The following is a 24,718-nucleotide window of genomic DNA, read 5'->3' as shown; positions in this document are numbered from 1 at the left end:
ATTAAGTTGCTCAGTGTTTGAATCGCTCCTTTCCGGATATACAGCACGTGTTGAACTGGAATCGGTGTTAGCAGTTAAAATACTTGTTAGTGCGACAGTCAGTCACAATGGGCTGCTTGGCATAGGGACAAAGTACAGTTCTTAGATTAAACGCTGAGTTTAGATTAAATGCTGCTCTCTAACAGGATTATATGGGGGAGAGGAGGCCAGAGCCCTGGAAGCCTTGACTGGAATGATGGCGCCATCTACTGGCACCACGGGGAAATGACGCCGGGCAACCCGTGTCTTGGCAAGGGTGAAGTCCTCAGAATTGTCGTTCTTTCTGGAGAAAGTGTTCAAGAGTCCGGACTGGAGGAATTAGTAAGGGGCAGGAACAGCAAGCAGCAGGCAGGAGACACCTCGGCAGTCTGGGGCGCAAAGGCGCAGCATCTTGGGCGGGGGAAGGACAACCTTGTGGGTGTCATTGGAGGGCAGTTCCCTCCCCCACCTCACCACCTCGTACTGGCGGATCCTCCCTCTCTTTGATTTGTCTCGCTTTCCTATGCTCTGCTGGCTCCAAATTCCGAGAGGACCTTCTGGCTTCTCTTTTTGTAGGTAAGGAAACCAGGGCTGGGAAAATCTCGCTGACTCACCATATTTGGAGGCCAATCCCGAATCGGTGGAACAACGCGCCTCCCGAGAGACCCAGGACTAGCCTCTAGCCCCGAAACAGCAGTTCCTCACGTGACAGCCACCCCAGGAGCCAGGTAAGGGGACGAGAGGCTGGGCAGCCCGGACTGAGCAGAAATGCAGGTGCCCGGTTCCCACATCCAGCCTGGAATGTGCTCTGACCACCGGCATTTGGAGGGAATTGAATCCCAAGAATTTTGCTATCTTGTGATGTTTCCTTAGGAAGATGGAACAGGGCAACAACTGACCTGGAAGCCATTTATTACTTTTTTTTTTCTATTAGTAAATTGTATCAGTAGGTCAGTCGGTCAATAGATGGGTTATAGATCATTGTGTTTTAGCGGAGAGATTTAGTGTAGGAAGGCCCGAGGGGAAATATGGATGTTTCAGACTCAAGCGTCCACTCGCTTGGTCAGCACCCAGGGAGTTGTCTCGTAGTTTTCAGGGCCCATGAAAAGCGCGGACAGACCGGACCCAGCTATGCCCCCAGTACCTGAGGGAGGGTGGGGGCAGAAGGACTGCAAGTCCCAGGGCAGTTTGGACGTTAAAAAGGTTTTTGGCTTTTGTTTGTTTGAGTTTTGTTTTTAAGAAGAAAAAAAAACAAACCGAGTGGCGGGTTCAGAATTTTGGATTCCGTTGGTGTTTGTCTTTGACTACGTTATTATCCTAAACTCCAGGAAGATAATGAAAACTACCTGTTTCATTAAGAAAATGCGAGATTAAGTGAAATATGATAAAAAGTTCTTTTATTTGAGCTGGTGGGGCTGGATTTACTTAATAAAGAGGTTAGTTAAAGTAGAAACTCAGGAAAGTTAGCATTTCCCAACTTCCCCTGAAGTTCAACTACTACTAATTCAGGACGTGGCCTTTTCTTTGAATTTTAATCTACTAGTTGGCTTTTTGAGTCGTTTCCTCGTTGCAAACCACACGTGTAATGTCGTCGTTTTTTAGTTTTGGTTTGTTTTACTCTAGCAAGCATGTAGAGGCACTTGCGAAGCTACCTGCCACCTCGTTTCGAAACCGTGGTTCTCCTCAAACATTCTCCGTCCGCACACCTAATTGCCCAGCAATATGTGAGCGGCCGTTTCCCATTGTAAAGTCCTTTCAACTTCTAACTTTGCTTTCAGAGAAATGATGTCCTTTCCCTGTACAGATGTTTGATCCCCCGAGAGGCAAGTAGCCTAATTAACTTCGCAGTTGCAGTAACGGGGTGCAGCGTGCGCCCACCGTAGAGCAGGGGAAGTGTGAGTAACCACTGCTGTGGGTGACAGTGTTTGCACGGGGCCCAGAGAATCACCGCCCAGGTTAAACAGGGGACAGCAACCGCAGCTCTTCCTGCTCCGAGTTTAAAGCTGAATGCCTGACTTGGTGCCTCATGTACTGCTGTTAGCTATCCATGTTATTACGAAAGCTAATGAGGTCAGCGTTCAAAGGGTAGTTTGTAATCTAGCCACTTTTTTCCCCCTCTTCCGTCTACAGATGAGGAAAACTACAACTGTTTGTAATCTGGGTCTCTATAATACGCCTCGTGGCTTCATTACGTGGAGGGATGGTCGTGAGCTAATATTTGAGTCTGAGGGACTTATGTTTGTGAAGGCATCTGGGTGTTAAAACACAGCTTAAAAAGCCTCCAGTACCCCTGACCTGTGGCTTTTTTCTAGGACCAGGTAGAACCGTGACATGCTGATGGCCTTGGGGACAGTAAAAGCCTTGAGCCGGGGCACAGGTCCAGAGGTGGAGAGATGAATTAAGCAGTGTGTAAAGGGAGCAAACAAGGGTCTGTCAGACTTCTGCCTTCAGCCTGAGGTGAAACTCCAGGACTCTCCTCCTCCTCCTCCTCCTCCTCCTCCTCCTCCTCCTCCTCCTCCTCCTCCTCCTCCTCCTCCTCCTCCTCAGCCCCTTAGCCTGGTTTCATTAAGCACACTAAGAAAGCCTACTTCTAGCAGGAAATGGCTGTTCAGAGCCAAGTGACCAGGACTCGGTGTTCTGAATTCGTCCGTAGTTGGTTTGCCGTGCTCCTCCCCGTCAGCCTGTGTTGTCACAGGTGGAGAAGATTCTTCAGCTTTGATAGGAAGGGTGGAAAGGTCACAGCTGTTGGAAGGAAGCTGGAGGTGTTGAGGGCCTGTGCAGGGCGGAAGCTGCTGGTACTAGAGACCGTTGTGATCCATTTAACTCCAAGTTCCCTTTCCTCATCTACTTATTTTTATTTTTCGAGGAAAGGTCTTTCTTCTAAAGTCTAGAGCGCTCGGGGACAGCGCCACCCTTCTGCTTTTGCTCCCTGAAAGCTTCCAATGCGCCTGGGCCCCACCACGCCATGCTTGCTTATTCTTATTCTTTTGATTCGTTTCTACTTCCTTTTATTTTGACACAGAGTCTCTCCATGTAGCCCAGGTTGGTGCCTTGGAGCTCATTATGTAGCCCAGGCTGTCCTCCTGCCTCTGCTTCCTGAATGCTAGGATTGCAGGTGTCATTTTGCTTTTCTGTTTTTTGAAAGGAATTTTTAAAAAAATATTATTTATTGAATGTCTATGAGTGCACTGTAGCTGTCTTCAGATGCAGCAGAAGAGGGCATCGGATCACATTACAGATGGTTGTGAGCCACCATGTGGTTGCTGGGATTTGAACTCAGGACCTCTGGAAGAGCAGTCAGCGCTCTTAACCACTGAGCTATCGCTCTAGCCCTGAAAGGAAATTTTAATAATGGCGTTCTGGTTGGATGTGACGGCTCATACCAGTAATCCCAGCACCAAGGAAACTGAGGCAGGGGAATGTCAGGTTTGAAGCAGGCTTGTGCTACATAGCCATAGGCCAGTGGTAGATACTTGTCTAGCGTGTGCAAAGCCTTGCCCGTGGTCTCCAGTCCTGGAGGAAAAACAGCATCCGAGAAGTCAGGATCTCTGCGTGCTAGGATCAGGCTTTACCACTGGCGCTCATCTGATCTCCACAGTTATCTTCATTCACGTCTGTTGCTAAGAACAGAGCACCAGAAACTGAATAAGTCACAGAGAGGTTTGGACTCGCAGTTCGGGTCCAAAGGTAAAGGACCTCATCGGTGGGTGGTTTTCTTGCCGACAGAGTAGAACATCCCCTGGTGAGGGTTCAGTCCAACCGAGCTGGACTCTACAACAGTCTCATGTTTGTGGTAGGATTAACCCGTTGGCCCTTTAATCACGTGAGTGGATGAGTCTACAGTGAGGGCAGAGTCTGAGCTGGCAGGTTCTGCCTTAGTCGTTCGTCGTGAGCCCTCAACTTCAGTGTGAGTCTGGAAGGGTTACACCGAATCCAAGCCACAGCAACTGTGAACTTCGATGTACTCCGCAAACACATGCTGAAATTTTTTATTTATAAATACCAACTTTCTCCTCTCTCAAACAGGCTTCTTCTGTGACTTCTGGCCTCTTTCCTAAGGGACGGCCTCAGCTCCATGGGGTGTGCCAATCTTGGGGTTAATTTCTAGTTCAGAGACGCCTATACACCAGTATGTGTGTTTAGCCACACCAAAAGTCTTATACAAAAAGTGTAACATCCAGGCCCTTGGCTCCCTGAGATTCTGATCCAGTGATTGTGCAGTGGACCTGGAATCTGACAAATCCTAGGGGGTGCTCACATTGAAGGCTCCCTTAGTAATGTGGAAAACACGTCCGAGTTTGCATTTATGGTTAAGATAAGCTCCGGAAGGCGGCCTGTCAGCTGACAAGAGATAACAGCCTGGGGCTTGTGAGGGGTAGCAGAGACCTGGAGAAGTTTGGCTAGAATAAGCTGTCAGGTAGAGAAGGGACCCATGTGAGAGTCTCTAATCACAGGTGCAGTGTCTTCTTGGAGAAGCCACTCAAAGTCCCTTCATTTTTGCCCTGCTTTGTGGAATGTTCTATGGCTTTGAATTCTAGCCCTGCCTAATAGAACCAGGCTTGCTGCTTGGTGTCCGAAGCTGGGGGAAGCTCCCCTAGCTGGCTAGCATCCTTTGTGGCTCTGTTAATCTTGCAGAAGAAGTTGAGCCTAGGAAACAAGGAACAGCTTGTTTTCTTGCCCAATGAAGAGTAGCTCCAGGCATGACTTACTTTGCCAAGGAACACAGACGCCAACTGCCTTACAATGAGGCACATGGCCCTCCTCAGTGAGCAGGCTCCAGCCTATCAGACTTGTGCTTCTTAAAGCCACAGGAGCTGTCCTCAGGGGATCTGTCAAACTCTAATCCAGAGAGTTCCACCCAAGAAGTAGCAAGTTCTATTTGAACATCAAGTGACCCGAAGGAAGCCCCAGAAGCAACCACACACTTTCTTTCGTTGCAAATGTTTTCTGTTTTGCCTCGGTGTGAGTTCATAAGTCCTTTATCCTGGAGAGGACTGCCTTTCAATGCTGTGGTTTCTTTCTTGTATTAAGGTGGTTCTCACGTGTGGTCCTGAGGTCAACTGTAGCTCAGTGCCTCCCGGGAAGTACTGGAAATACAGGTTACTTGGTTGCCCGCCTGTTCCAATGTGCAGAATCAGAAACTCTGAGGATAAGGCCTGGAGTGTGTGTTTCAATATGCTCGCCCTGGTGGTTCTGCCGCATGCTCAAGTATGAGAACCATTGGACAACCTGAAATCCCATGGGGGTGCCTTCAGTTCAACAGAGGGGCTCTCAGTCAGTCAGGAGACTGATGCAAAGAGAGACTGACTACTCTCTCTCTCTCTCTCTCTCTCTCTCTCTCTCTCTGTGTGTGTGTGTGTGTGTGTGTGTGTGTGTGTGTGTCTGCAAGTGGAGGTCAGAAATTGGCATTAAGTGTCTTCCTCAACTGCTCTCTTTTTTTGAGACACTTTTTTAAAAAAGGATTTATTTATCTATATGCGTACACTGTAGCTGTCTTCAGACGCACCAGAAGAGGGCATTAGATTCCATTACTCCCATTACAGATGGCTGTGAGCCACCACGCGGTTGCTGGGAATTGAACTCAGGACCTCTGGAAGAGCAGTCAACACTCTTAACCACTGAGCCAGCCCTCCGGCCTGAGACACTTTTTTTTTTTTTTAACTGAACCTGGAACTCACCAATTTGGTTAACCTGTTGGCTAGCGATCCTCTTCTCTCTGCCTCCCACCTCGGGAATCACAGGGCTGTTCTGCCATGCCTAGCTTTTTTGTGGGGGCTGGAATCGGACTCTGGTTCTCGTCTTATACAGCAAGCACGCTTTACCGACTGAGCCATCTCCTGAACCCCATTTTTTTGTTGTTTGGTTTTAGTCCCCATCACAGGGGTGCAGGGACATCTGCTGACCAGTGAGAAAGGAGAAATAGGGTCCAGGGGCTAGAGAGTAATGAGGCGTTTTTGTTCATTTAACAGTTTTTTTTTTTTTGACAAGTTCATGAATAAACACAGCATCTATTTCACTTCTTCCCTCCCTCCAACTCTTGCCCACTCTCCCTCCCAAACTCATACTGTCTTCTTTGTTATATGTGTGTGTATATGTGTGTGTGTGTATTGTGTGTACATGCACACACACACACACACACACACACACACACACACACGGACAACCTACTAAATCCATTTAGCATGTTCATGTATATGTGTCTGGGGCTGACAACTTGGGTTGGACAACCCATTGAGAATACATCTCTGGAGGAAATGGCTTCTCTCTTTGCTGCAATTGGGCACCTACCCGTAAGTACAAGATGCATTTTCATGACTTCCTAGGGCCATCTGACCGCGAAAATGGGCTCAAAAACAAAGACGACAGAGAAGACGAATCCCCACCCACCTCTACGCCCCGCCGAATCAGCTGCTCTGATGCGTGGCTGCCTAAGAGGGCTGGAATCTGTCAGGTGGGGATATTTTCCAATTGGCTCTGGGCTCCTTGACTTCAGGAAACTCCTCAGACCCAAGCAAACCAGGACAGGTGTCTGGTCACTGGTTCAGTGACTGGCTATTTGTGTGGCCAACTTTTAAAAAAAAAAATGGTTGATGCCAAGGCCACTTCCAGAGATATTAACAACCTTGACCTGGGGCAGCCAGGGCATTGGGTTTTAGAAATGCTGTAGGTGATTCTGACATCTCCAGGGATGAGAACCACCTGCAGACACTCGTGGGACTCTTCTGTTAAACTGCAGAATGCTCAGAGGCCATAGCCACTAAGGAAACACCATCCATGCCTCACACCGTATTCAAACAGGTAGCTCATAACGCACGCCTGGAGCCGAGGGTGGCAGTGCATAGCTCTGACTCTGTCACTCAGAATGTAGACACAGGAGGATTGCTGGGAGTGTGAGGTCAGCTGCTGCTCCCCTCAGTCTGTCTCGATGAGCTTCTGACCTTGTCCTGTGACTCCTAGCTCCTCAGCAAGGTGGAAGGCTCCCACCGCCTTTGTGGTCTTCCCCAGTAGGGTGCATTCTGCACAGTGACCAGCAAGGCTGACTGACAGACACCTCAGAGGACCATCTGGGGTCGTCTCATGATGTATTGTCCCACTCTTTCCTTTCCTTTTAGTTTCATGGAACAAATGCAGAGAATCCCGAACCAGCCCCTCCCCACCCCTGCTTCTCAGTCCAAGAAGAGGAGGACACCACTGTCATCTTTCTTTTCCAAGGTCAGACATGAGGTCCCTTCCCAGTCGCCACTGTGTAAGTTGTGAGCCTGCTATCTCTGTAGTTAGAACTGCTCTGCCTGGGGTCCTTCTGGAAGCCGTGTGATGACAGTTTTTGTCAGCAGGGATAGAGGATGCCTGTGAGAAGATGAGAAGTTTGCTGCTAACTCAAAAATTAAAAAAACAAAACACAACAAGAACGGTGACAAGTGCTCAGAAATAGCAATGACACTGGAGAGTTACAATGTCTCATGCCCAGTGCTGAGCCGACGGCCACATCTGAACCCTGCATCTGGACCTGCTTCCTAAAAATCGGAGCTAGCTTTTGTCTTTGATTCCCATTCTCTCTCTCTCTCTCTCTCTCTCTCTCTCTCTCTCTCTCTCTCTCCCCCCCAATGTGTCTTTTTGCGTGTGAGTGTGTGCGTGTGTGTTTGTGTCCATTCCAATGTGAACACAGGTGCTCTCAAGTCATGATGCACACACAGAGGTCAGAAGACGACCTTTGATGTCTGTCTTACCTCCCACCTCCTTTGAGACAGGGGTTCTCTTCTCTTGGGATGCCCCACCCCCATCTTGCCACCAGGTAACTAGGATTACAGACAAGTGCTATTGTGCCTGTCTTTAGGTGGGTCTTAAATTTAGGTCTCCATGGGTGCATGGGAAGTGCTTTACCCACCGAGCCCTGTGCCCTTGGTGGGACCCTTCATCGTCTGGGGTCTGACTCGGATGCAGATTGCCTTTGTTCTGTGTCCTGAGGAACAACAGAGCCTTCTTGGCATTGGAGTTTATCACTCACCAGTGAGGCAGCTAATCTGCTCAGCGGAGAGGTGGCCTACATATTGATCTAGTTTGGTTTTGGAAGTGTAGGATTTTGCATAAAAGCACAGTACTTCCCCATTGCATTATTTCTTCTTCTTCTTCTTCTTCTTCTTCTTCTTCTTCTTCTTCTTCTTCTTCTTCTTCTTCTTCTTCTTCTTCTTCCTCCTCCTCCTCCTCCTCCTCCTCCTCCTCCTCCTCCTCCTCTTCTTCCTCCTCTTCCTCCTCCTCTTCCTCCTCCTCCTCCTTCTCTTCTTCTTCATTGCTCATGCACGAATTCAAAAGCTGGAGCAAACTTCCAAAGTCCTGAAATGTTTGTAGCCGTGTAATTGATATTTGTTGAGATGTTGCAATTGACTCACATGTTTGTGAAGGGTTGAGGAAGGTGACCTCCGAAAAAGGTCTCTTAGAATTTGTCCTACTGCTGGATGGGGATGCAGGAACACTGGCACGACGGCAGACGAGAGAGAATTGGAAGGGAGGAGTTGGATAAAGCAGGTATCGTACAAACGTTTTATTCAGCTACGAGTACAGCAGAGGAATGAGGATGGATCAGAAGAGGAAGAGAGGCTGGGGAACTCTTCAGATAGGAGAAATTCCAGCACAGCATACACTGAGTCTCAAGGACAGTCCCCTTTCCTCTTAGCATTTGTCGCACAGTTCACTGCCACGTCTCTCTCTCCAGAATCACCAACCCACACAGCACCAGCCCTGCATTATTTTCTGCATCTGCGTCTCCACTATGTAGACAAACAGATTTGCCAACAGAACTAAGTCATCTTGAAAGGTTGGGGTATAGCTTAGTGGTAAGGTGAGGGCTTAGTTATGCAAAGCCAGGCTTTAATGACTTCTCTCTCTCTCTCTCTCTCTCTCTCTCTCTCTCTCTCTCTCTCTCTCTCTCTCTCTCCCACATACATACATGTACACACACACATGCACGCACACACACACATACACACACAGAGGTGAGAGTGATTGGGATTGAGTTCAGCATATGACTTTGAACCCTTTTGAACTGACATTCACTCTCTCTTCCCCCTTCTCATGTGTTTACTTTCTCTTCCACCCTGCTGTGTGTGTGTGTGTGTGTGTGTGTGTGTGTGTGTGTGTGTGTGCACCCCTGATGTCAACATCAGGTGTCTTCCTTGGTTACCTTGTACCCTAACTGGACTGGAGTTCATTAATTCTACTAGGCTATATGGTCAGTGAACTTTTCAGTCCTTCCTTCCTTCCTTCCTTCCTTCCTTCCTTCCTTCCTTCCTTCCTTTCTTTGTCTTCCCAGTGCTGAGATTTTATTTCCCAGCGATGCTGCTTCCTGTGGGTGCTGAGGATTTGAACTCAGGTCTTCATGCTTGGCGAGCGAACATGTTAGCAACTAAGCCATCTCACCAGCCTCTGAATTAACGCACTTTTGACCACCCAGGTCTCTTGGAAACTGAGGCTGCAGAAGCGGGAACCTTTGAAGAATCTGTTTTTCGTCTTGGCAGAAAGAGCCCGGGGTCCTAATCCTAGAAAGCGCCATCTAGCAATGAGAGGCCTGGGTATCTTGGCCCATGAAGCTCCTGACAAGGTAGGGGAGGTGGGATTCAGATAGCCTTCCCAAGACTCTAAGCGTGGAGTCCACACAGCTTGGGCATTCACTCCATGGATGCTGATGCTAACAAGCCACATGAACCATGAAACAGCAGTGTCAGTGCTCAGGGGCTGGGTCTAGAACTGCATCAGTTGCTCACATCTGGCAAGGCTGCAAACTGCTTTCACCAGACTGTGTCTCCCAGAAACCCAGAGGTCTTTTCCAAGAAAGACTCTTTGTAGAACTGGCTCTTCCAATGGTAGGACTGAGGTTTCTCTTTCCTTGTTGTCTGTCTGTTGGGTGCTATCCCCCCACCCCCCATCCGGGTTCCCAGGATCCACACTCTCAAAACATGATAACTTGTTTCTTCAAGGTGTCTCTCACTCCTGTCTGCTCTACTGGAGTCTTATATAATGTAGCTTAGCAACCAGGAGAGACATCTGGTTACTTCTGTTGCATCCGGCTAGAAGCAAGACATTGTTTCTTCTTACACAGGAGAGGAACAAATCCTGTAAGGGCGAGACTCAGTCAAGGTCATCACTTGGGCTGGCGCCTCAGCTCTTTCAGCCTTGGGAAACAGATACAGTAGCACTGACTCAGGCGGATATCACTCTGAGAGTTTAAACAATCTTCTCATAATTCTTGTTTCATGAGAGACATTTTTCATGCCCCTTTCTTAGTGCCTGTGCACATTGATGCCGTCTTGTGCCCTCGCCATTAAAAAGACACCTAGCACTCTGAAGGTCCCTGGAATAGTCTTACTCTTGCTCTCCCTCTGCTCTTGAAGAATCTCCCATCTCCATTGTCCAGAGGCCTCATTCTTATTTGTCCTTTCTGTTCTTCTAAGACCAAGCTGGGCTCATGGCCTGGATTACTAGAAGCATTTATATTTGGCTGAGTTGGTGGAAGATTCAGAAGAAAGTGTGTGTATATGTATTATGCATTTATGTTTTAATATATTCTGCATATATATAATAAATTTTATTACATATTATATATATGAATGGCACGAACAGAGAGAGAGAGAACTGCTGTGAGGAGGAGGGGGACAGCATGAGGAGTAGTGGGGGAAGGGATAATAGGGGGTTATTGGGGGATGAATATGAGGAAAAGACAATGATATATGTGTCAATAAGACATAGAAGGCAACTTGGACTACTGGAAGATTAAGAGTGAAGGAGTGAGAATATGTGTACATGTGTGTGTATGTGTTTGTGTGTACATGTGTGCATATGTGTTCATGTATATGTATATGTGTGATTCTAAAACTCTTCTAACCTTGCTAGCAGGTGAGAAAGTATAAGAAAGTTATGCTTGACCTGCTGGTACACGGGCTGTATGATCCTGTGAGTTCCGAAGTCATTCATGAGAGTGTGAAGACGCTGACTATCATGTTGGGCAAGATCCAGGGCCAACGGCTGGGCTCCTTCTTCATAGACATCACCCTTCAGACCCGGACCCTATTGGATGATGTAAGTGAGAAGGGGCTGTGACATAGTCCTGGATTAGAATGAGAACCTCTGGGTCAGGGAGATGGCTCAGTGGTTAAGAACGCTGACTGTTCTTCTAGAGGTCCTGAGTTCAAAGCCCAGAAACCACATAGTGGCTTGCAACCATCTGTAATGAGATCTGATGCCCTCTTCTGGTGCGTCTGAAGACAGCTACAGTGTACTTATATATAATAAATAAATCTTTAAAAAATGCTAGCTCGAAAGAAAGGAAGGAAGAAAGAAAGAAGAGAAATAAGAACCTCAAGCATTCATAGCACTGGAGCATGCCTTTAACCCCAAGCAGAGGCAGAGGCAGAGGCAGGCTGAGCTCTATGATTTAGAGGTTTGCCTGGTGAGCTCCAGGAGAGCCAGGACTATATAAAAAGGCACAGAAACAAAAAGAAATGAGACCCATGGGTAATGTTTCTCAGAAACAAGGACTATATTAGTTGGTAATTTATGAATACATTTTATTGAGAAGAGTTATGAGAAGTTATGGATAGGGGTTTTGGAGAGCATAGAAGATGTATAGAATTCTGCCACTCTCCCTCAAGAAGTTCTCATTTCAATAGGAAAATGAATATATACATCTATTCATTACTAGTATAGATACATTATATATACTATATACGTATACATACATATATGGTGGTAGTGGTGCTGATGCTGACCTGTGCTTGGTATTCTCTTCTCCATAACAAGTTAGCATTTAGTGAGTCCTTCCTGTGTGTTGTTCACAACACCACACAATTGCCATGGACACATATGCAGTTGTGTCAATAACCCCTTTCTGTAGGTTCTGCAATGATCTTTATTCAAAACGAGGAGACTGGGGAAAGATTAGGGCCTGCCCCCCAGTTCACAGAGCCGCTATGCATCCTGAAAGCTACCATCTGACTGTGGCCCCTGCACTGTGGGCGGTAAGATAAAATGGGCCAACTGAGAAGCGCAACATTGTCTCCAAGTGAGGAGTCTTCTGTAACTGACTTGCTAACTGACAGTCAGCCTGCCAGTGCCATTCTCTGCCTCTATCAAAGGCAGCAGCTGTCAGACACACCGCAGACCTTTATTTATACCCAGAGCAATCTCTGCTGTCCCTCCCTTCCTAATTCCCTGTGTTGACACATAGTGTCTCCTCAAGCAAAAGGGAGAGATACTGAGTTTACAGAGTTTAGATTTCCCATCAGAGCTGCAGGCTCTCTTGTCAGGGGCCCTCCTTCCTCCACAGGGACAGATGTTAATATTTCATTGGAGATGGCATTGGATGGCCTGGGACTCAATATGTATAAACTTAACTTTTTTTTTTTTTTTTTTTGTTCTTTTTTTTTTTTTTTTTTTTCGGAGCTGGGGACCGAACTTTGCGCTTCCTACAGCGCTCTACCACTGAGTAAATCCCAACCCCTAAACTTAACTTTTATACATTGTTGTCGTCAAGGCTTACTGCTTATTCTGCTAACCTGGGCCTAGTCCTAGAAGCTTTTTACCTCTGTGCAGTCTAATCTAGGCCTAGAGTGTTTTCGGTCTCTGAAATTCACAGCTGAATAGGCTCACCCTTTCACTCTGAGCTCTGGCTGGTTCACCTCAGCTGTTCTGGCTCAAACTCTGACTGACTGAATGTAGTTTTTCTCAGCCTCCTACTGAATTCCTCTGACGAGCCTCAGACCGACTTGGGAAATATCTTCTTACCTCTTGGCTCCTTCACATTCTCTGGCTTGTTCTGTCTTCACCTGTGTCTAGCTCATTCTCTCTGCAATTTGTCTCTCCATGAATGTTCTAGAAAAACTGCTCCCTTCCTCCTTCCTCTGTGTTGCTCTCTTAAGTAGCTTCCTGTTCCTCTCTCTTCTAGTGAGAGTTGGGCATATCCTATTCTGTTAAATCTTTCTCTGATTTGTGACTTTGTCTCCCACTCAATTAGACATCACTTTCAAACATGGCTGCTTCTGTCCGCAAAGTAATTTTACCCTCATTGTTTGGGATTGAAGGTGTATCCTAAGGGCATGTCTGTAGTTTAGCCAGAGGGATCAAAGATCTGTGCTAAGGACCAAGCCACACCACAACTAGAAACAAATTTAAATATCCTGTAACAAATATGTAGCCCAGGCTGGCCTTGATCTCATGCTCATCCTCTTGCCTCGGGTCCTCAGTACTGAATTACAGGCATGATAAAGTACCCTTGCCTAGGTGTTTGCTGTTGAATGCAAATCCATCTTGTTTGAGAAGTGGTAGGAAGATGTTTATACCCTAGGATGTCAGCACAAATCTTAAAGTCATATCCTTAAATCCCTCTGGTACCACCTGAACTTCAGTTGAATTTTACTCAACTGCTTTGTAGATCCAATTGCCTGTCATTTTTTCTTTTTAGCACAATCTTTGGCTATGTAGAAAAGGAAATCACCACCACCACTACCACCACCACCACCACCACCACCACCATCACTACCACCATTGCCTGATGACAGAATTTATGTGAGAGTTACACTCTGAACATGGCCAGCTTCAAGCCACGTTTGTTGGGACATGGGCCCCCAGTAGATGTTTATCACACTCTGGGGGGACAGTACCTAGCTTATGCATTTCTGCATGGAAGCCTCAGGAGAGGGTTTAGCTGGAACAAGTCTCACTAAATTTCAATTATATTGATTTAAACATGAATACACACTGAACGGGGCAATGCACAGAATGCTACCCCCAGGCAATTTACATGGGTCGCTTATGCTAAAATAGATTTTTGACTATTTCGAAAAACCATCAGTGCTGTCTCATTCTGGATGAGTCTTTGTGACCCAGTTCTAGATGCTCCTTTTCTTTTGGAGAGGCCCACCCCCACCCCTGTTCTCTTTGGTTTCCCTGGACAGGACTGAAAAGTGCTGATATAAAAAACAATCTGTGTACCAAGGTCAGGAGACCAGGTTGGCTTCCTATCTCTCCGTATGACCCTCCTTGGTGTGTCTGAAGGCAGAAATGCAGACCGAATCATTTAGGTAGAAGACAAGAGGGTGACGGGGCTCCCGGTGAAGAGCTAAGAGATGAGAGAAGGGGCAGGGAGAGCTTCGAGGGTGTTAGGGGCAGGGGAGACACGGGATCTTTGTTTCCTCGATCAGTAGGAGAAGCTCAGACAGGAGGGAGAAGAGAGGTGGTGAATATGATGGGGGAGGAAGAGGAGGGAGTGAGAGGGAGAAAGGAGGAAGATAGGAAGGAAGAGAGGGAGAGAGACAGAGGAAGTGGGAGGGGGAGGGAAAGGAAAGGAGATAAAGAGAAATGAAAACAGGAAATCTTTAGTTGATGGCAAGAAGCAGCTCCCAGACAGACGGAAAGGAAAGCCAGGGCGCTAAGGCCAGCGGTGTCTGTCCATTGAATAAGGAGACACAGGACCTTGGCAATGACGTCTACCCTTTAATGTACAACTCACGATGGCTGTGGTCCACTCTGATGGCGATCCGATGATGGAGACCTGGCTCTGTGTTCTTGTTGATGAAAACCCACAGGAGGATGACGGCGTGCGCTACTCGGCCTTTGTCCTCTTTGGGCAGTTGGCTGCATTTGCTGGGCGGAAATGGAAGAAGTTCTTCACCCACCAGGTCAACCAGACCCAAGATTCCCTCCTAAGCCATTTGCAGGACGAAAGCCCTCAGGTTGCCAAGGTGAGACTAGCTTGTCTCACTTGGTGAGATCTCTGCTGTCCCTAGAGAGGGTGGTGGCAGCTTCGCTAAGTGGAGAAGCCAGGCTCCGAGGTTCCTGTCACTTAGAATGGCCAACCATGCAGAGTTGGGCAAAGAGGCCTCCAATGTACAATCTCCCTTGCTTGCTCTTTGACCTGACTCTGCTTTAACCCAACTCCTGTCAATGTTAGATGGCTAGGGAAGGCCAGGTTCCCAAAGGATCATGGGGCTGAGTGGGTGCTTCAAAACACTGGGTACGAAGAGTGCTACCAAATCACTTTGGGAGTGGGGGCTGGGGAGGGAGGTGCTGTAATTTCTAGAAGGGGCTGTGTACATGGCAAAGACCAAGTCATGGCCATTTCATGAGCAGAAGAACTCCTTTTAGAATCATTCACAAATGACCTGAGGATTACTTTCCCAGCCTCAGTAGCCCTGACTGAAGATGGACTACATTCCTTTCGGATCGCCTGCCCAGCCAGGAATTTTCTAATAGTTTAGGCCATTGGACAGCCATGTTATTGATTTCCCCAGGCTTGCACAATGGCTGTTCAAGCCTGTGTTCCATACCTGAAACCCAGAAAGGAGCAGAGTTTCCAAAGTGAAGAAGACCAGAAGAACCGCAGGCTTTCCCGGCAACTGGTGGGTGAGCCAGGGCAGGAGAGAATTCTCCTGACGGGGGCGGGGGGTGTCCCTCACCTTCAGGCCCCGTAACAGCAGAAGTGGCCCAGTGCAGCAGAAAGTTACCTCCCACTACCCGCTCGAGTAACTCGAGCCAGCATTGCAATTGCAAGATGCAAATGGCAGGCTGCCTAGAAGATGATCCCCAATATTGTTGTTGGCTCAGTTCGGGTCATCGCTGTTTCCACTCCTGCCTCTGCTCCCGGTATCCCTCACACGTACTTTCCTAATTTCTAATTTCAGAGCCACTACCATCCAGAGATCCTGCTGTTCTTCTATGCCAATAAAATCCTGTAGATCCAGAGCAGCAGAGAAAGCCCACGGGAGTGTCCTGCCCCAGCATGGAATTTCCCGTCTGTCTCATAGGATACCTCTTTGACTCTCGAGTGATTGTAAGAGAATAGAGGATGTCAGAGAGCAACTGAAAAAAATCACCCTGGAAGTGCATGCAAAGTAAAATTCTATGCAAGCGTGTGCACATACATGCACATGACTGTGGAGGTCAGAGGACGACCTCACTGCTGTTCCTAAGGCGTCATCCATCTTTCCACTGAAACAGGATCTTTGACTGGCCTGGGGCTTGCAGGAGCTTAGACTAGGCTTGATAGCTAGTGAGCCAGTTCTGGGGTTATAACCACAGTCCAGTGAACCAACCTTTTTTTGACTGTGCCAAATTCAGGCCCTTATACCTACTTGTGCTGACTAAGCCGGCTCCCCAGCCCAGTAGATGCACACTTCCTTAAAACATTTAACATGCATGATGTCCCAATCGCTCCTTTCTCACTCTCTCTCTGCCAGGTGACACACATTTATAATATGTAACTTCTGAGGCTTGGGGGAACAATTGTTACCTTAAACATTTTTAAACTGTATTTGTTTTTGATAGTTTGCTATTTGCTACCGACCAGGAGACCAAGGAGCTGGCTTACAATGTGTCTTTAATTTCAGATGATCTTAAAATGTCATGGTCTTAAAATCATCTTTAAAAAGAACAACAAGGAAAAGAAATATTATTGAAAATCCACTGAATGATGATAAGTTACAGAATAAAAACAGTAACATTTACTGAGAATGTTTACAACTTATTTCAGTACTGTGGTGGTTTGAATGAGCGACCCTACAGGCTTACGTATTTGGATGCTTGGTCCCTACTTAGTGGAAGTGTTTAGGAGGGGTTAGAGGGTGTGTATATCACTGGAGATGGAATTTGAGACTTCAGAAGCCCAAGCAAGGCCCTGTCTGTCTGTCTGTCTGTCTGTCTGTCTGTCTGTCTCTTATTTTTGCCTGCCTACTGTCTACAGATCAAGATGTAAAGCTCTCAGTTACTGCTCTAGCACCATGCCTGTCTACTCCTGCCATGATGAAGTTAATGAACTGGCCTTCTAAAACTCTAAGCCAGCCCCAATTAAACGCTTCCTTTTATGAGAGTTGCCTGGGTCATGGTGTCTCTTTGGAGCGATAAAATAGTAAGATTGGCACTAGTAACTTTTTGAAAATAACATTAATGCAACGACTGTATGTGACAGGTGCTATTGTTTATTTATTGGGAGTCATGGTGTGTGTGGAAGTCAGGTGACAACTTGAGGGGGTCAGCTCTCCCTTTCCACCATGTGGGTTCCAGGGATCCAACTCAGATGGTCAAACCTGGCAGCAAGCACCTTTACATACTGAGCCATCCTGCTGGCCCCAGGGATAGTTTTCACTTCATGGATGAGAACAGGGAGAAAATCAAGTAACTCGCCCAAGATAAATAGTAGAACTAGAACTTAAATCCATGGGATCTGAGTTCTGGAACTGAAGCTCAATAATTCTAACTGTGGAAGAATTCCCCATGGTGAAAAATGTGACAAATAAAACTATGGGCACCACAACCTGCTTCTGCTTTCCTATTCAACCAAGGTAACTTTTTTTCTCCTCTGCACAACACTAAGCCCATACATTTAGAGTTCATTTCTAAAGTTCACTATACATCCATTCCAAGTCTACATTGAATTACTCGAACTCAGTCTATACTCTTAACAATTTCTTGACTAATGCACTGATGTTTTGATGACCCATTGTCACTCTCCAAAGGGCCTCAGCACTGGTAAAGAGTTGCATCCATGTGCAACAATGTGCCATGGGTGGTAATGCAATGTGCACTCTTCAAGTCCTAGGTATTTGGGAGGGTGAAGTGGAAAGGTCTCTTGAGGCATGGGTTCAAGACTAGCCTGGGTAACATATTAAGTCTCCTTCTTTTTTCCAAGAACAAATTTCTTAGTCCCTCCTTCCCACCCGCCAGCTCACCCCCAGGCTTTTCCTCACGGCAGTTCGGAAAGCCTCACTGTGCTCCATCACTCCTGGGACACTGCGTTCTGTTTGGGAACTGGAAAAATCAACAAGAACAGAGAACACAAGAGGTTATCAAAACATGGAGGGATCTGAAGAGCCCTTCTGAGAACTGAGAGACTCTGTCGCCAAGAAATGAAGCGATGACGGTGTTTGGAGTGTCCTGGGAGAGAAAGAATGTGGGCAGAGATGGCAGAAGTGATAGAAGGTGCATGAAACAGTGGGGCTTTCTCCTTCCGAGCCTGTAGCTGGCGACAGCAGGCGTTCCAAACAGTGACCTACACTGAACAGCAGGTGCCATGGCTCCTTCCTTCTCCAGACGCTGGCTTGCTAAAGCTAGATTGGCAGACAGGTTTAGAGTCTGGTTCAGATCTGTTCAGTGATCAGCAAGTGGCATGAGAAACTGAATGTGGATGACATTCAGAGACCGTGGAGACGGGACAGGGCCTGTGCGACTGCACGATGTGCAGCAGAGAAGACATTGTGGCTAACATCCCTCGGTTGGTATTTGATGTTGCATTTCTATGGTAACCCAATGAATCCCGCTCCTCAAAGCCATGCCCTGTGTGCACTCACTGCCCTCCAACGTAGGTTCCTATTGTGACATGCTTTGCCCGTCAGAATGTGGCGACAGTGCGCTGTGCCCACGCTGCAGTCCCTGACACCTTCCTTTTCCACTCTGGCAGGAGGCCAGCCTCTGCATAAATCTAATCACCACACACAAAGCTGAAAGCCTGAGATCACCTTGGAGGAGAGGAGGAACCCAGCCCACAGCAGTGTCTGAGGTCCAGAGCAGGACCCTAGCTGGATGGTCCGCACAGATCCCAGTTCTCCTAGCTCTCTTGACTGACCCCGCAGGGAGACAAGGAGCTGTCTCCACAGGGCTCATGCATGTTGTGGAATGTAGGAGGAGGAATGGAATGGCCAACAGGTCCAGTCTTTCACTTTGGGGATAGTTTGTCACAGAGCAATAGCGCCAAGAAAGTCTCCCCGTCATTCATTTTGCTCTTTTGTTTGTTCTGTAACCCTCAGTGTCAGAGGTGCTCAGAAAATAAATGCTGGTCAGAGAGGGAAACATCATCTGGACCATGGTTCTTCTCTAAGGGACGTTTTGACAAAAGTGGGCCCACATTCCCTTTCTTATGAAGCTACTCCAGATTATCTTTACTTTCCTGTATCTAGAACGTTCCCTTGCTCACAAGATGCCTGTGATGGTTAGTCAACCGGACTGGATTAGGGACGGCTTAGAAAACATGCCACTGTGACTGTGGAGCATTTCCAGAGGGGTCAGGGGCCCTGTCCCATGGACTGAGATCCCTGACAGAACAAAGTGGGGCAAAGGAGGAAGCCAATCAGGTATGCACATTTATCTCTTTGTCTCCTCAGCTATACACTCGTACCGACACGTGATGTGAGCTTCACTCGGACACCAAGTGTCCTATCTCAGACAGAACCTTCTGAAACGTTTCCTCCATTCAGTTGTTTCTCTCAAGCATTTTGTCCCAGCAGTGAGACACATGACTAACACGAAGACTATTAACTTGAGTGCCAACCCAAAGGCTTTGACCTTTCTTGTTGGTGCCTGCACCGACAGTCTGTGAATATCGGGCGTAGGTCTGCGGGATTGAAATAAATCAAGTACACAGATCATCCGTTTTCAGAGAGTGCCTCCAAGGCTTTACTGAGATCTCCTTATATACCCAAGGCAAAAGCCTTGGAAAACAACAAGGCAGGTGAAAACCCCCAACCAGGAAAACAGGAAAAGTCTATGTGGTGAAAGTTCCGGCCCAATCAGGTGCATAAACAACTTCTTAACAACAACAAGCAGGAAGGCTCAGTGGATGGAGAATCCCAGCCCCAAATCAGGGGCTAAGAGCAGCTCCCAGAGCAGCTCCCAAGGGTGTAAACAATTTCTTACTATAGCAGGCTAAAAGGCTCAGCGAGGGGAGGGAAACACCAGGTAGGGCCCAACAATTCCCCTCTTTTTATTTTTTTTAAGTGGCGCCTGTCTTAGGATCAATCTGGGGTTCCAAAACTCTTTCCCGTCTCTGAAAATCCCTCCAGCCCCAGGATTTTCTGTCTTAGGAGAGTATGGTCCCAGAAGGTTGCCCGTCCTTGGCTAACCACTTGTCATACAAACTGAGCCTAATTTGGGCCAATGGATTATTCCCGGCCAATGAAAACCAAACCTGTTTGGTTTCAGCCTGAGACTGGATCTGTTGGTACCTTAAAACAGCCCAAGGGCAGCTGCTAAGAGCGAGCAATCAAGATAAGCATTCATCCCCAACAGCCTTGCCACTATTAAGGACCTTAACAGGGGTTACACACATAGAATGATAAAAGTTAGAACAAGATATAACATGGGTTTCACAGAGGAAGTCCAATTGAGAACAGTTTGTTGGTTGAGATGAAGAATGACCAACTGAATCTGAGTATTAACGCTATTCTGCACAGCCAATGCCGTGGCGACTTCTCCAGAATGTATCCATAGTCCCACAGTCCCAATGACAACTGTCAATTGAGATATGGCCACCGGCCACTGTAGCAGTAGTGGCTGAAATGGCGATGGCAGCAATGACTGTCGCAGTAATGCCAAAGTCTCTTTTATGCCTGTAGAGTACCACTGGGCATCAGCCTTTATCCAGAGGTATGGGGATCACACCAGGAACTCGAACAATCCATGCAGAATCTCCCTGTTCCCAGCAACTGGTCGGTAGGATAGGACCTGGAAGAACAATTGAGAATCTCCTCCCTTGACACTGTCCTAGCCCCATTCAGAACCAAAGGAAAAGGGGTGCCAACCCAAATGGCACAGATTTTAGAAAATTTTTTCTCTCTGCTTAGTTGACCAATGTCTCAAATATTGAAAAGAAATACTGAATCTTTTCTGGAGCAGCAGCTACTCCCAAAAATTTAAAGCACGTTGTAAGCTTGTAGTAAAATTAAAATGTCTATATAATGAATAATACACTGAAAAATTCAAAGTCTTCTTGTATTGAAGCAGTGACAAAGAAAATTTTACATAATGTAGGGCCAAAAAAAGTGATTCAAGGCAAAACTTTCCAATGGTATCACTTTCATGGGCTCTCCAAAATTACAAGCAAACTCACTAAATGAAAATCTTTTATAATCACCAGGATGTAAAGAAACAGCATAAAAACAATCTCCTAAATCCATAATAATTTTACATATATTTCTCGAAATAGCAGTTTGAGTAAACAAATAGTGTCTATAGCCTCATCAACCTTTTGTAAATCCTGTTAACAATCTCCACCTGTTTGATTTTTCTTAATTACAAATATGTGTGAGTTAGAATCTTGAGCTTGTCTGTGATCAAACTGTAAACTGTAGCCAATGTAACACTAGAAATCTTTAACCACAATCTTTAAGCTTCCCTTTAACACCAGAGCACAACCATAACTTTGGAAAACAAAACTCAACCTCCAAGAAACCATCTATTCTTCAAAATCCAGTCTTTCCAAAACACCAAGTCCATTCCTCATGCTTTAAAGTTTGACTGCCAATTCTTGCATATGAATGGACGATGGTGCAGGCTCTAATTCCTCAACAAAGAGACATTGCCCTAAATTTTTATAAGTCTGGTTTCTAGGATAAGGATTATATTAAAATATTATTCCAATTAAGACCGTTTCCCTGGGTTGGTTCATGCCACATGTTGTCTAAAATTACTCTATTATGAGGTTTAAGTCAACTTTATGTTACCAATGTTATAACTTTTTAACCATACTCATTAACTTAAAAGCCAGTAACCTTTAACCAAGACAATGTAGAGGTATTATACACTTAAAACCAATCAGAAACAAAAATGAAGTGGCTACACATATCTTTAATATTTAAATCAATCACCATTTTTACTTTTTCTAGGTATAGTTTTAAGAGAAACACCTTGTCACCTGTTGAGTCCAATAATCCCAGTCAAAAATTTTTCTAAGAGAAATTTTTAAGAGAAAAATTCAGTTCCATTACCATAGAAGCCGTGAAGCTCCTAGTGCCTTTAGGATGGGCTAGTGTAAACATTTAGCCAGCCCCCTGGGGAGCTTCCCCAGCGAACTTAGGCTTCTAGCTACAGATGCAGGCTCCAAAAGCCAATTGAAACTTTTTATTTGTTCCTTTCTTGAAAGGAGTTAAAACTACATCAATGGGTGAATCAACCAGCATTTAAAGTTTTAACCATTTTTTTTTAAACATGAAACACAAAACATTCAAGCAACGAGAAGCAAAACCCAGACATAAATTGACATACATGGACAGTTTGGTGCACCAAGGACAAACAATAGACACAGAGGAAAAGAACTAGATGGTGTTCAACCAAAGGGACCCAGATATCTTAAAGGACCCAGAACCAGAAATAAGCATTTCTCCAAGAGGAGCCAGCAAGGAGGCAAGACGTCTCCCACCTCCCTCTGTTCCCAGGAGAGCTCCAAAAAACTTAAGCTCATTTTCTTCTTTTGCCCAAGCATCTGTGGAGAGTTCGGGAGGACTCTTTTTCTCAACCCCATTCTCTCTCTTGTCTAGGGTGTAAACTGTCTCTAGTCAGGGTCCAAAGACTAAAAGCATCTATGAGAATTGACTTTGCTTCTCTAGATTTTAGCATAACTCTAAGAGAACACATACACAAAAAAATTTTACCATTATAACCTTGTCCCTTTTGACAAGGTTTACTCAGCACTACCCCAAATCTTTATCTTTGCACACGCTTTCAATTTCTGTGATCCTTCTGAATTCTGCTTACTGGGGCCTTTCCTGGCCCATTTTCTCCCAATTTTCTCAACCTCCCTTTCCAATCCAGAATATTCAAACTGCCACTAGCTATAAACCAAGGACTGACTTGTTCTATAGTTTTAACAAGATCTTGGGCTATCTTTACCTTAATACCAGTACCTTGTTGTTTGAGTAAACTTACAAGCTTATCTACGACCAATAACGAGGAACTTGTAGTTCCCATCACTAAGACAAAACCTTTGTAGCACTACTTACTCCCAGTTTTGCCCCATGGTCGCTTGTCCCCAATACGTTCCGCTTCCTTGCCGGCCGGCCTTTTGGAACGATCCCGTCAGTTTGTCCTCTCTTTCCCGTCTCAGTGGGACCTCCAGATGTCGGTGCCTGCACCGACAGTGTGTGAATATCGGGCGTAGGTCTGCGGGATTGAAATAAATCAAGTACACAGATCATCCGTTTTCAGAGAGTGCCTCCAAGGCTTTACTGAGATCTCCTTATATACCCAAGGCAAAAGCCTTGGAAAACAACAAGGCAGGTGAAAACCCCCAACCAGGAAAACAGGAAAAGTCTATGTGGTGAAAGTTCCGGCCCAATCAGGGGCATAAACAACTTCTTAACAACAACAAGCAGGAAGGCTCAGTGGGGAGGAAGGGTGCCATGGAGAATCCCAGCCCCAAATCAGGGGCTAAGAGCAGCTCCCAGAGCAGCTCCCAAGGGTGTAAACAATTTCTTACTATAGCAGGCTAAAAGGCTCAGCGAGGGGGGAGGGAACACCAAGGTGGGCCCAACACTTTCTTCCGTCTTAATATTAGACACAGCAATTGAATAAATAAAGGAAATAGAGTTTCAAGTTGCTGCCACACTAAGTGTTACATATAGCTGCAAGGAAAGCCTGGTTCCTGCTTTCAGGCTGGAAAGAGAGGAAGTATGTGAGATGAGCCATTCTTTTAAATATTTAAAATAATTTTACTTATTTATTTATTTATTTATTTTTTATTTATTTATTTAAGTACACTGTAGCTCTCTTTAGACACACCAGAAGAGGGCATCAGATTTCATTACAGATGGTTGTGAGCCACCATGTGGTTGTAGGGATTTGAACTCAGGACCTCTGGAAGAGCAGACAGTGCTCTTAACCACTGAGACAGATGGGCCCTCCTCCTCCTTCTTCATTTTCTTCTTCTTCTTCTTCTTCTTCTTCTTCTTCTTCTTCTTCTTCTTCTTCTTCTTCTTCTTCTTCTTCTTCCTTCTTCTTCTTCTTCTTCTTTTCTTCTTTTCTCCTCCTCCTCCTTCTCCTCCTCCTCTTCCTCTTCTTCCTCTTCCTTCTCCTCCTCCTCTTCCTCTTCTTCTTCTTCATTTTCTCCTCCTCCTCTTTTCTTCTCCTTCTCCTTCTCCTTCTCCTTCTCCTTCTCCTTCTCCTTCTCCTTCTCCTTCTCCTTCTCCTTCTTCTTCTTCTTCTTCTTCTTCTTCTTCTTCTTCTTCTTCCTCTTTATAAAATGTAGTTTTATTTTATGTTACTCTGCTGTTACATAAGGCATAACATCTTCATGAGGCTTTTTTGGGACTACAGTCAATGATTAGCAAACACACAATGTAATGGTCCAACTCTCTAAAGAACAATCACTGGACAAACCAGATACTCCCACACATGTGCACAAATCTGCATGGAGAAGTCTAAAGTTTAGACTTGGACTCGTGTACTTTGTTTCTCCTTTCTAGTGGATTAAGAAAGGACATGCATTTTAATTTGCCCAAAGCAATGCTTGTATTCTGGCAACAACAGACTACTTCTATCACAAGGCAAAGGGAATACCAGAGCTACGAAGGCAAGAGGTGTTAGTGCATGTCTATTGGGAAGGAAGTTGTCAACTTACACAGCAGCAAATGAAGAATGCATAAGAAAACTCCTGTTGTCACAGACAGATGTAACCTCCAGAATATGTGACACAGGAGACATTTCTTGTTGGAGGTGTTGGTCTTGCTCAATGCTTGAAATGACCCTGCAGGCGGCCCCGAGGCCCCCAACCATGTCCTTACGATCTTGTAAGCCACCGACAGCAGGTGCGTTCCTCATTGGACAGCTCGGCGCCCGGCTCCATCACGACTTTCATGCAGGTGGAAATGTCAGCCGGCTTGGCCTTCTGGGTCAGCTTGATCTTCTCCATGACGAGCAGGGTCAAGAGCCAAGCTGGATCTGAAGTCCTCTT

At 46.1% G+C, this 24,718-nt stretch overlaps 1 protein-coding gene across 7 annotated transcripts; it reads left to right on the top strand.

Moving 5' to 3' along the window:
• The first annotated feature begins 432 nt into the window (after positions 1-432).
• Mro (maestro) lies at positions 433-16,515 on the top strand. Of its 7 annotated transcripts, none has more exons than XM_032885956.1 (7): positions 433-594; positions 7,131-7,230; positions 9,467-9,613; positions 10,906-11,088; positions 14,592-14,747; positions 15,297-15,404; positions 15,687-16,515. In XM_032885956.1, exons 1-7 carry the CDS (start codon positions 542-544, stop codon positions 15,738-15,740), a joined length of 801 nt encoding a protein of 266 aa, XP_032741847.1. In that variant the 5' UTR covers positions 433-541; the 3' UTR covers positions 15,741-16,515. The 7 variants fall into 7 exon arrangements, with proteins under 7 accessions (XP_032741847.1, XP_032741846.1, XP_032741845.1 ...); XM_032885955.1 differs by having other exon boundaries at positions 10,903-11,088; XM_032885954.1 differs by lacking the exon at positions 433-594 and adding an exon at positions 6,181-6,469 and having other exon boundaries at positions 10,903-11,088; positions 14,637-14,747.
• Positions 16,516-24,718: the final 8,203 nt, after the last annotated feature.

This window comes from Rattus rattus, chromosome 15 (assembly GCF_011064425.1).
Source record: "Rattus rattus isolate New Zealand chromosome 15, Rrattus_CSIRO_v1, whole genome shotgun sequence".
Classification (NCBI taxonomy): Eukaryota; Metazoa; Chordata; class Mammalia; order Rodentia; family Muridae; genus Rattus; species Rattus rattus.
The sequence above is the reverse complement of the archived record's forward strand: the minus strand, read 5'-3'. Positions and strand labels throughout refer to the sequence as shown.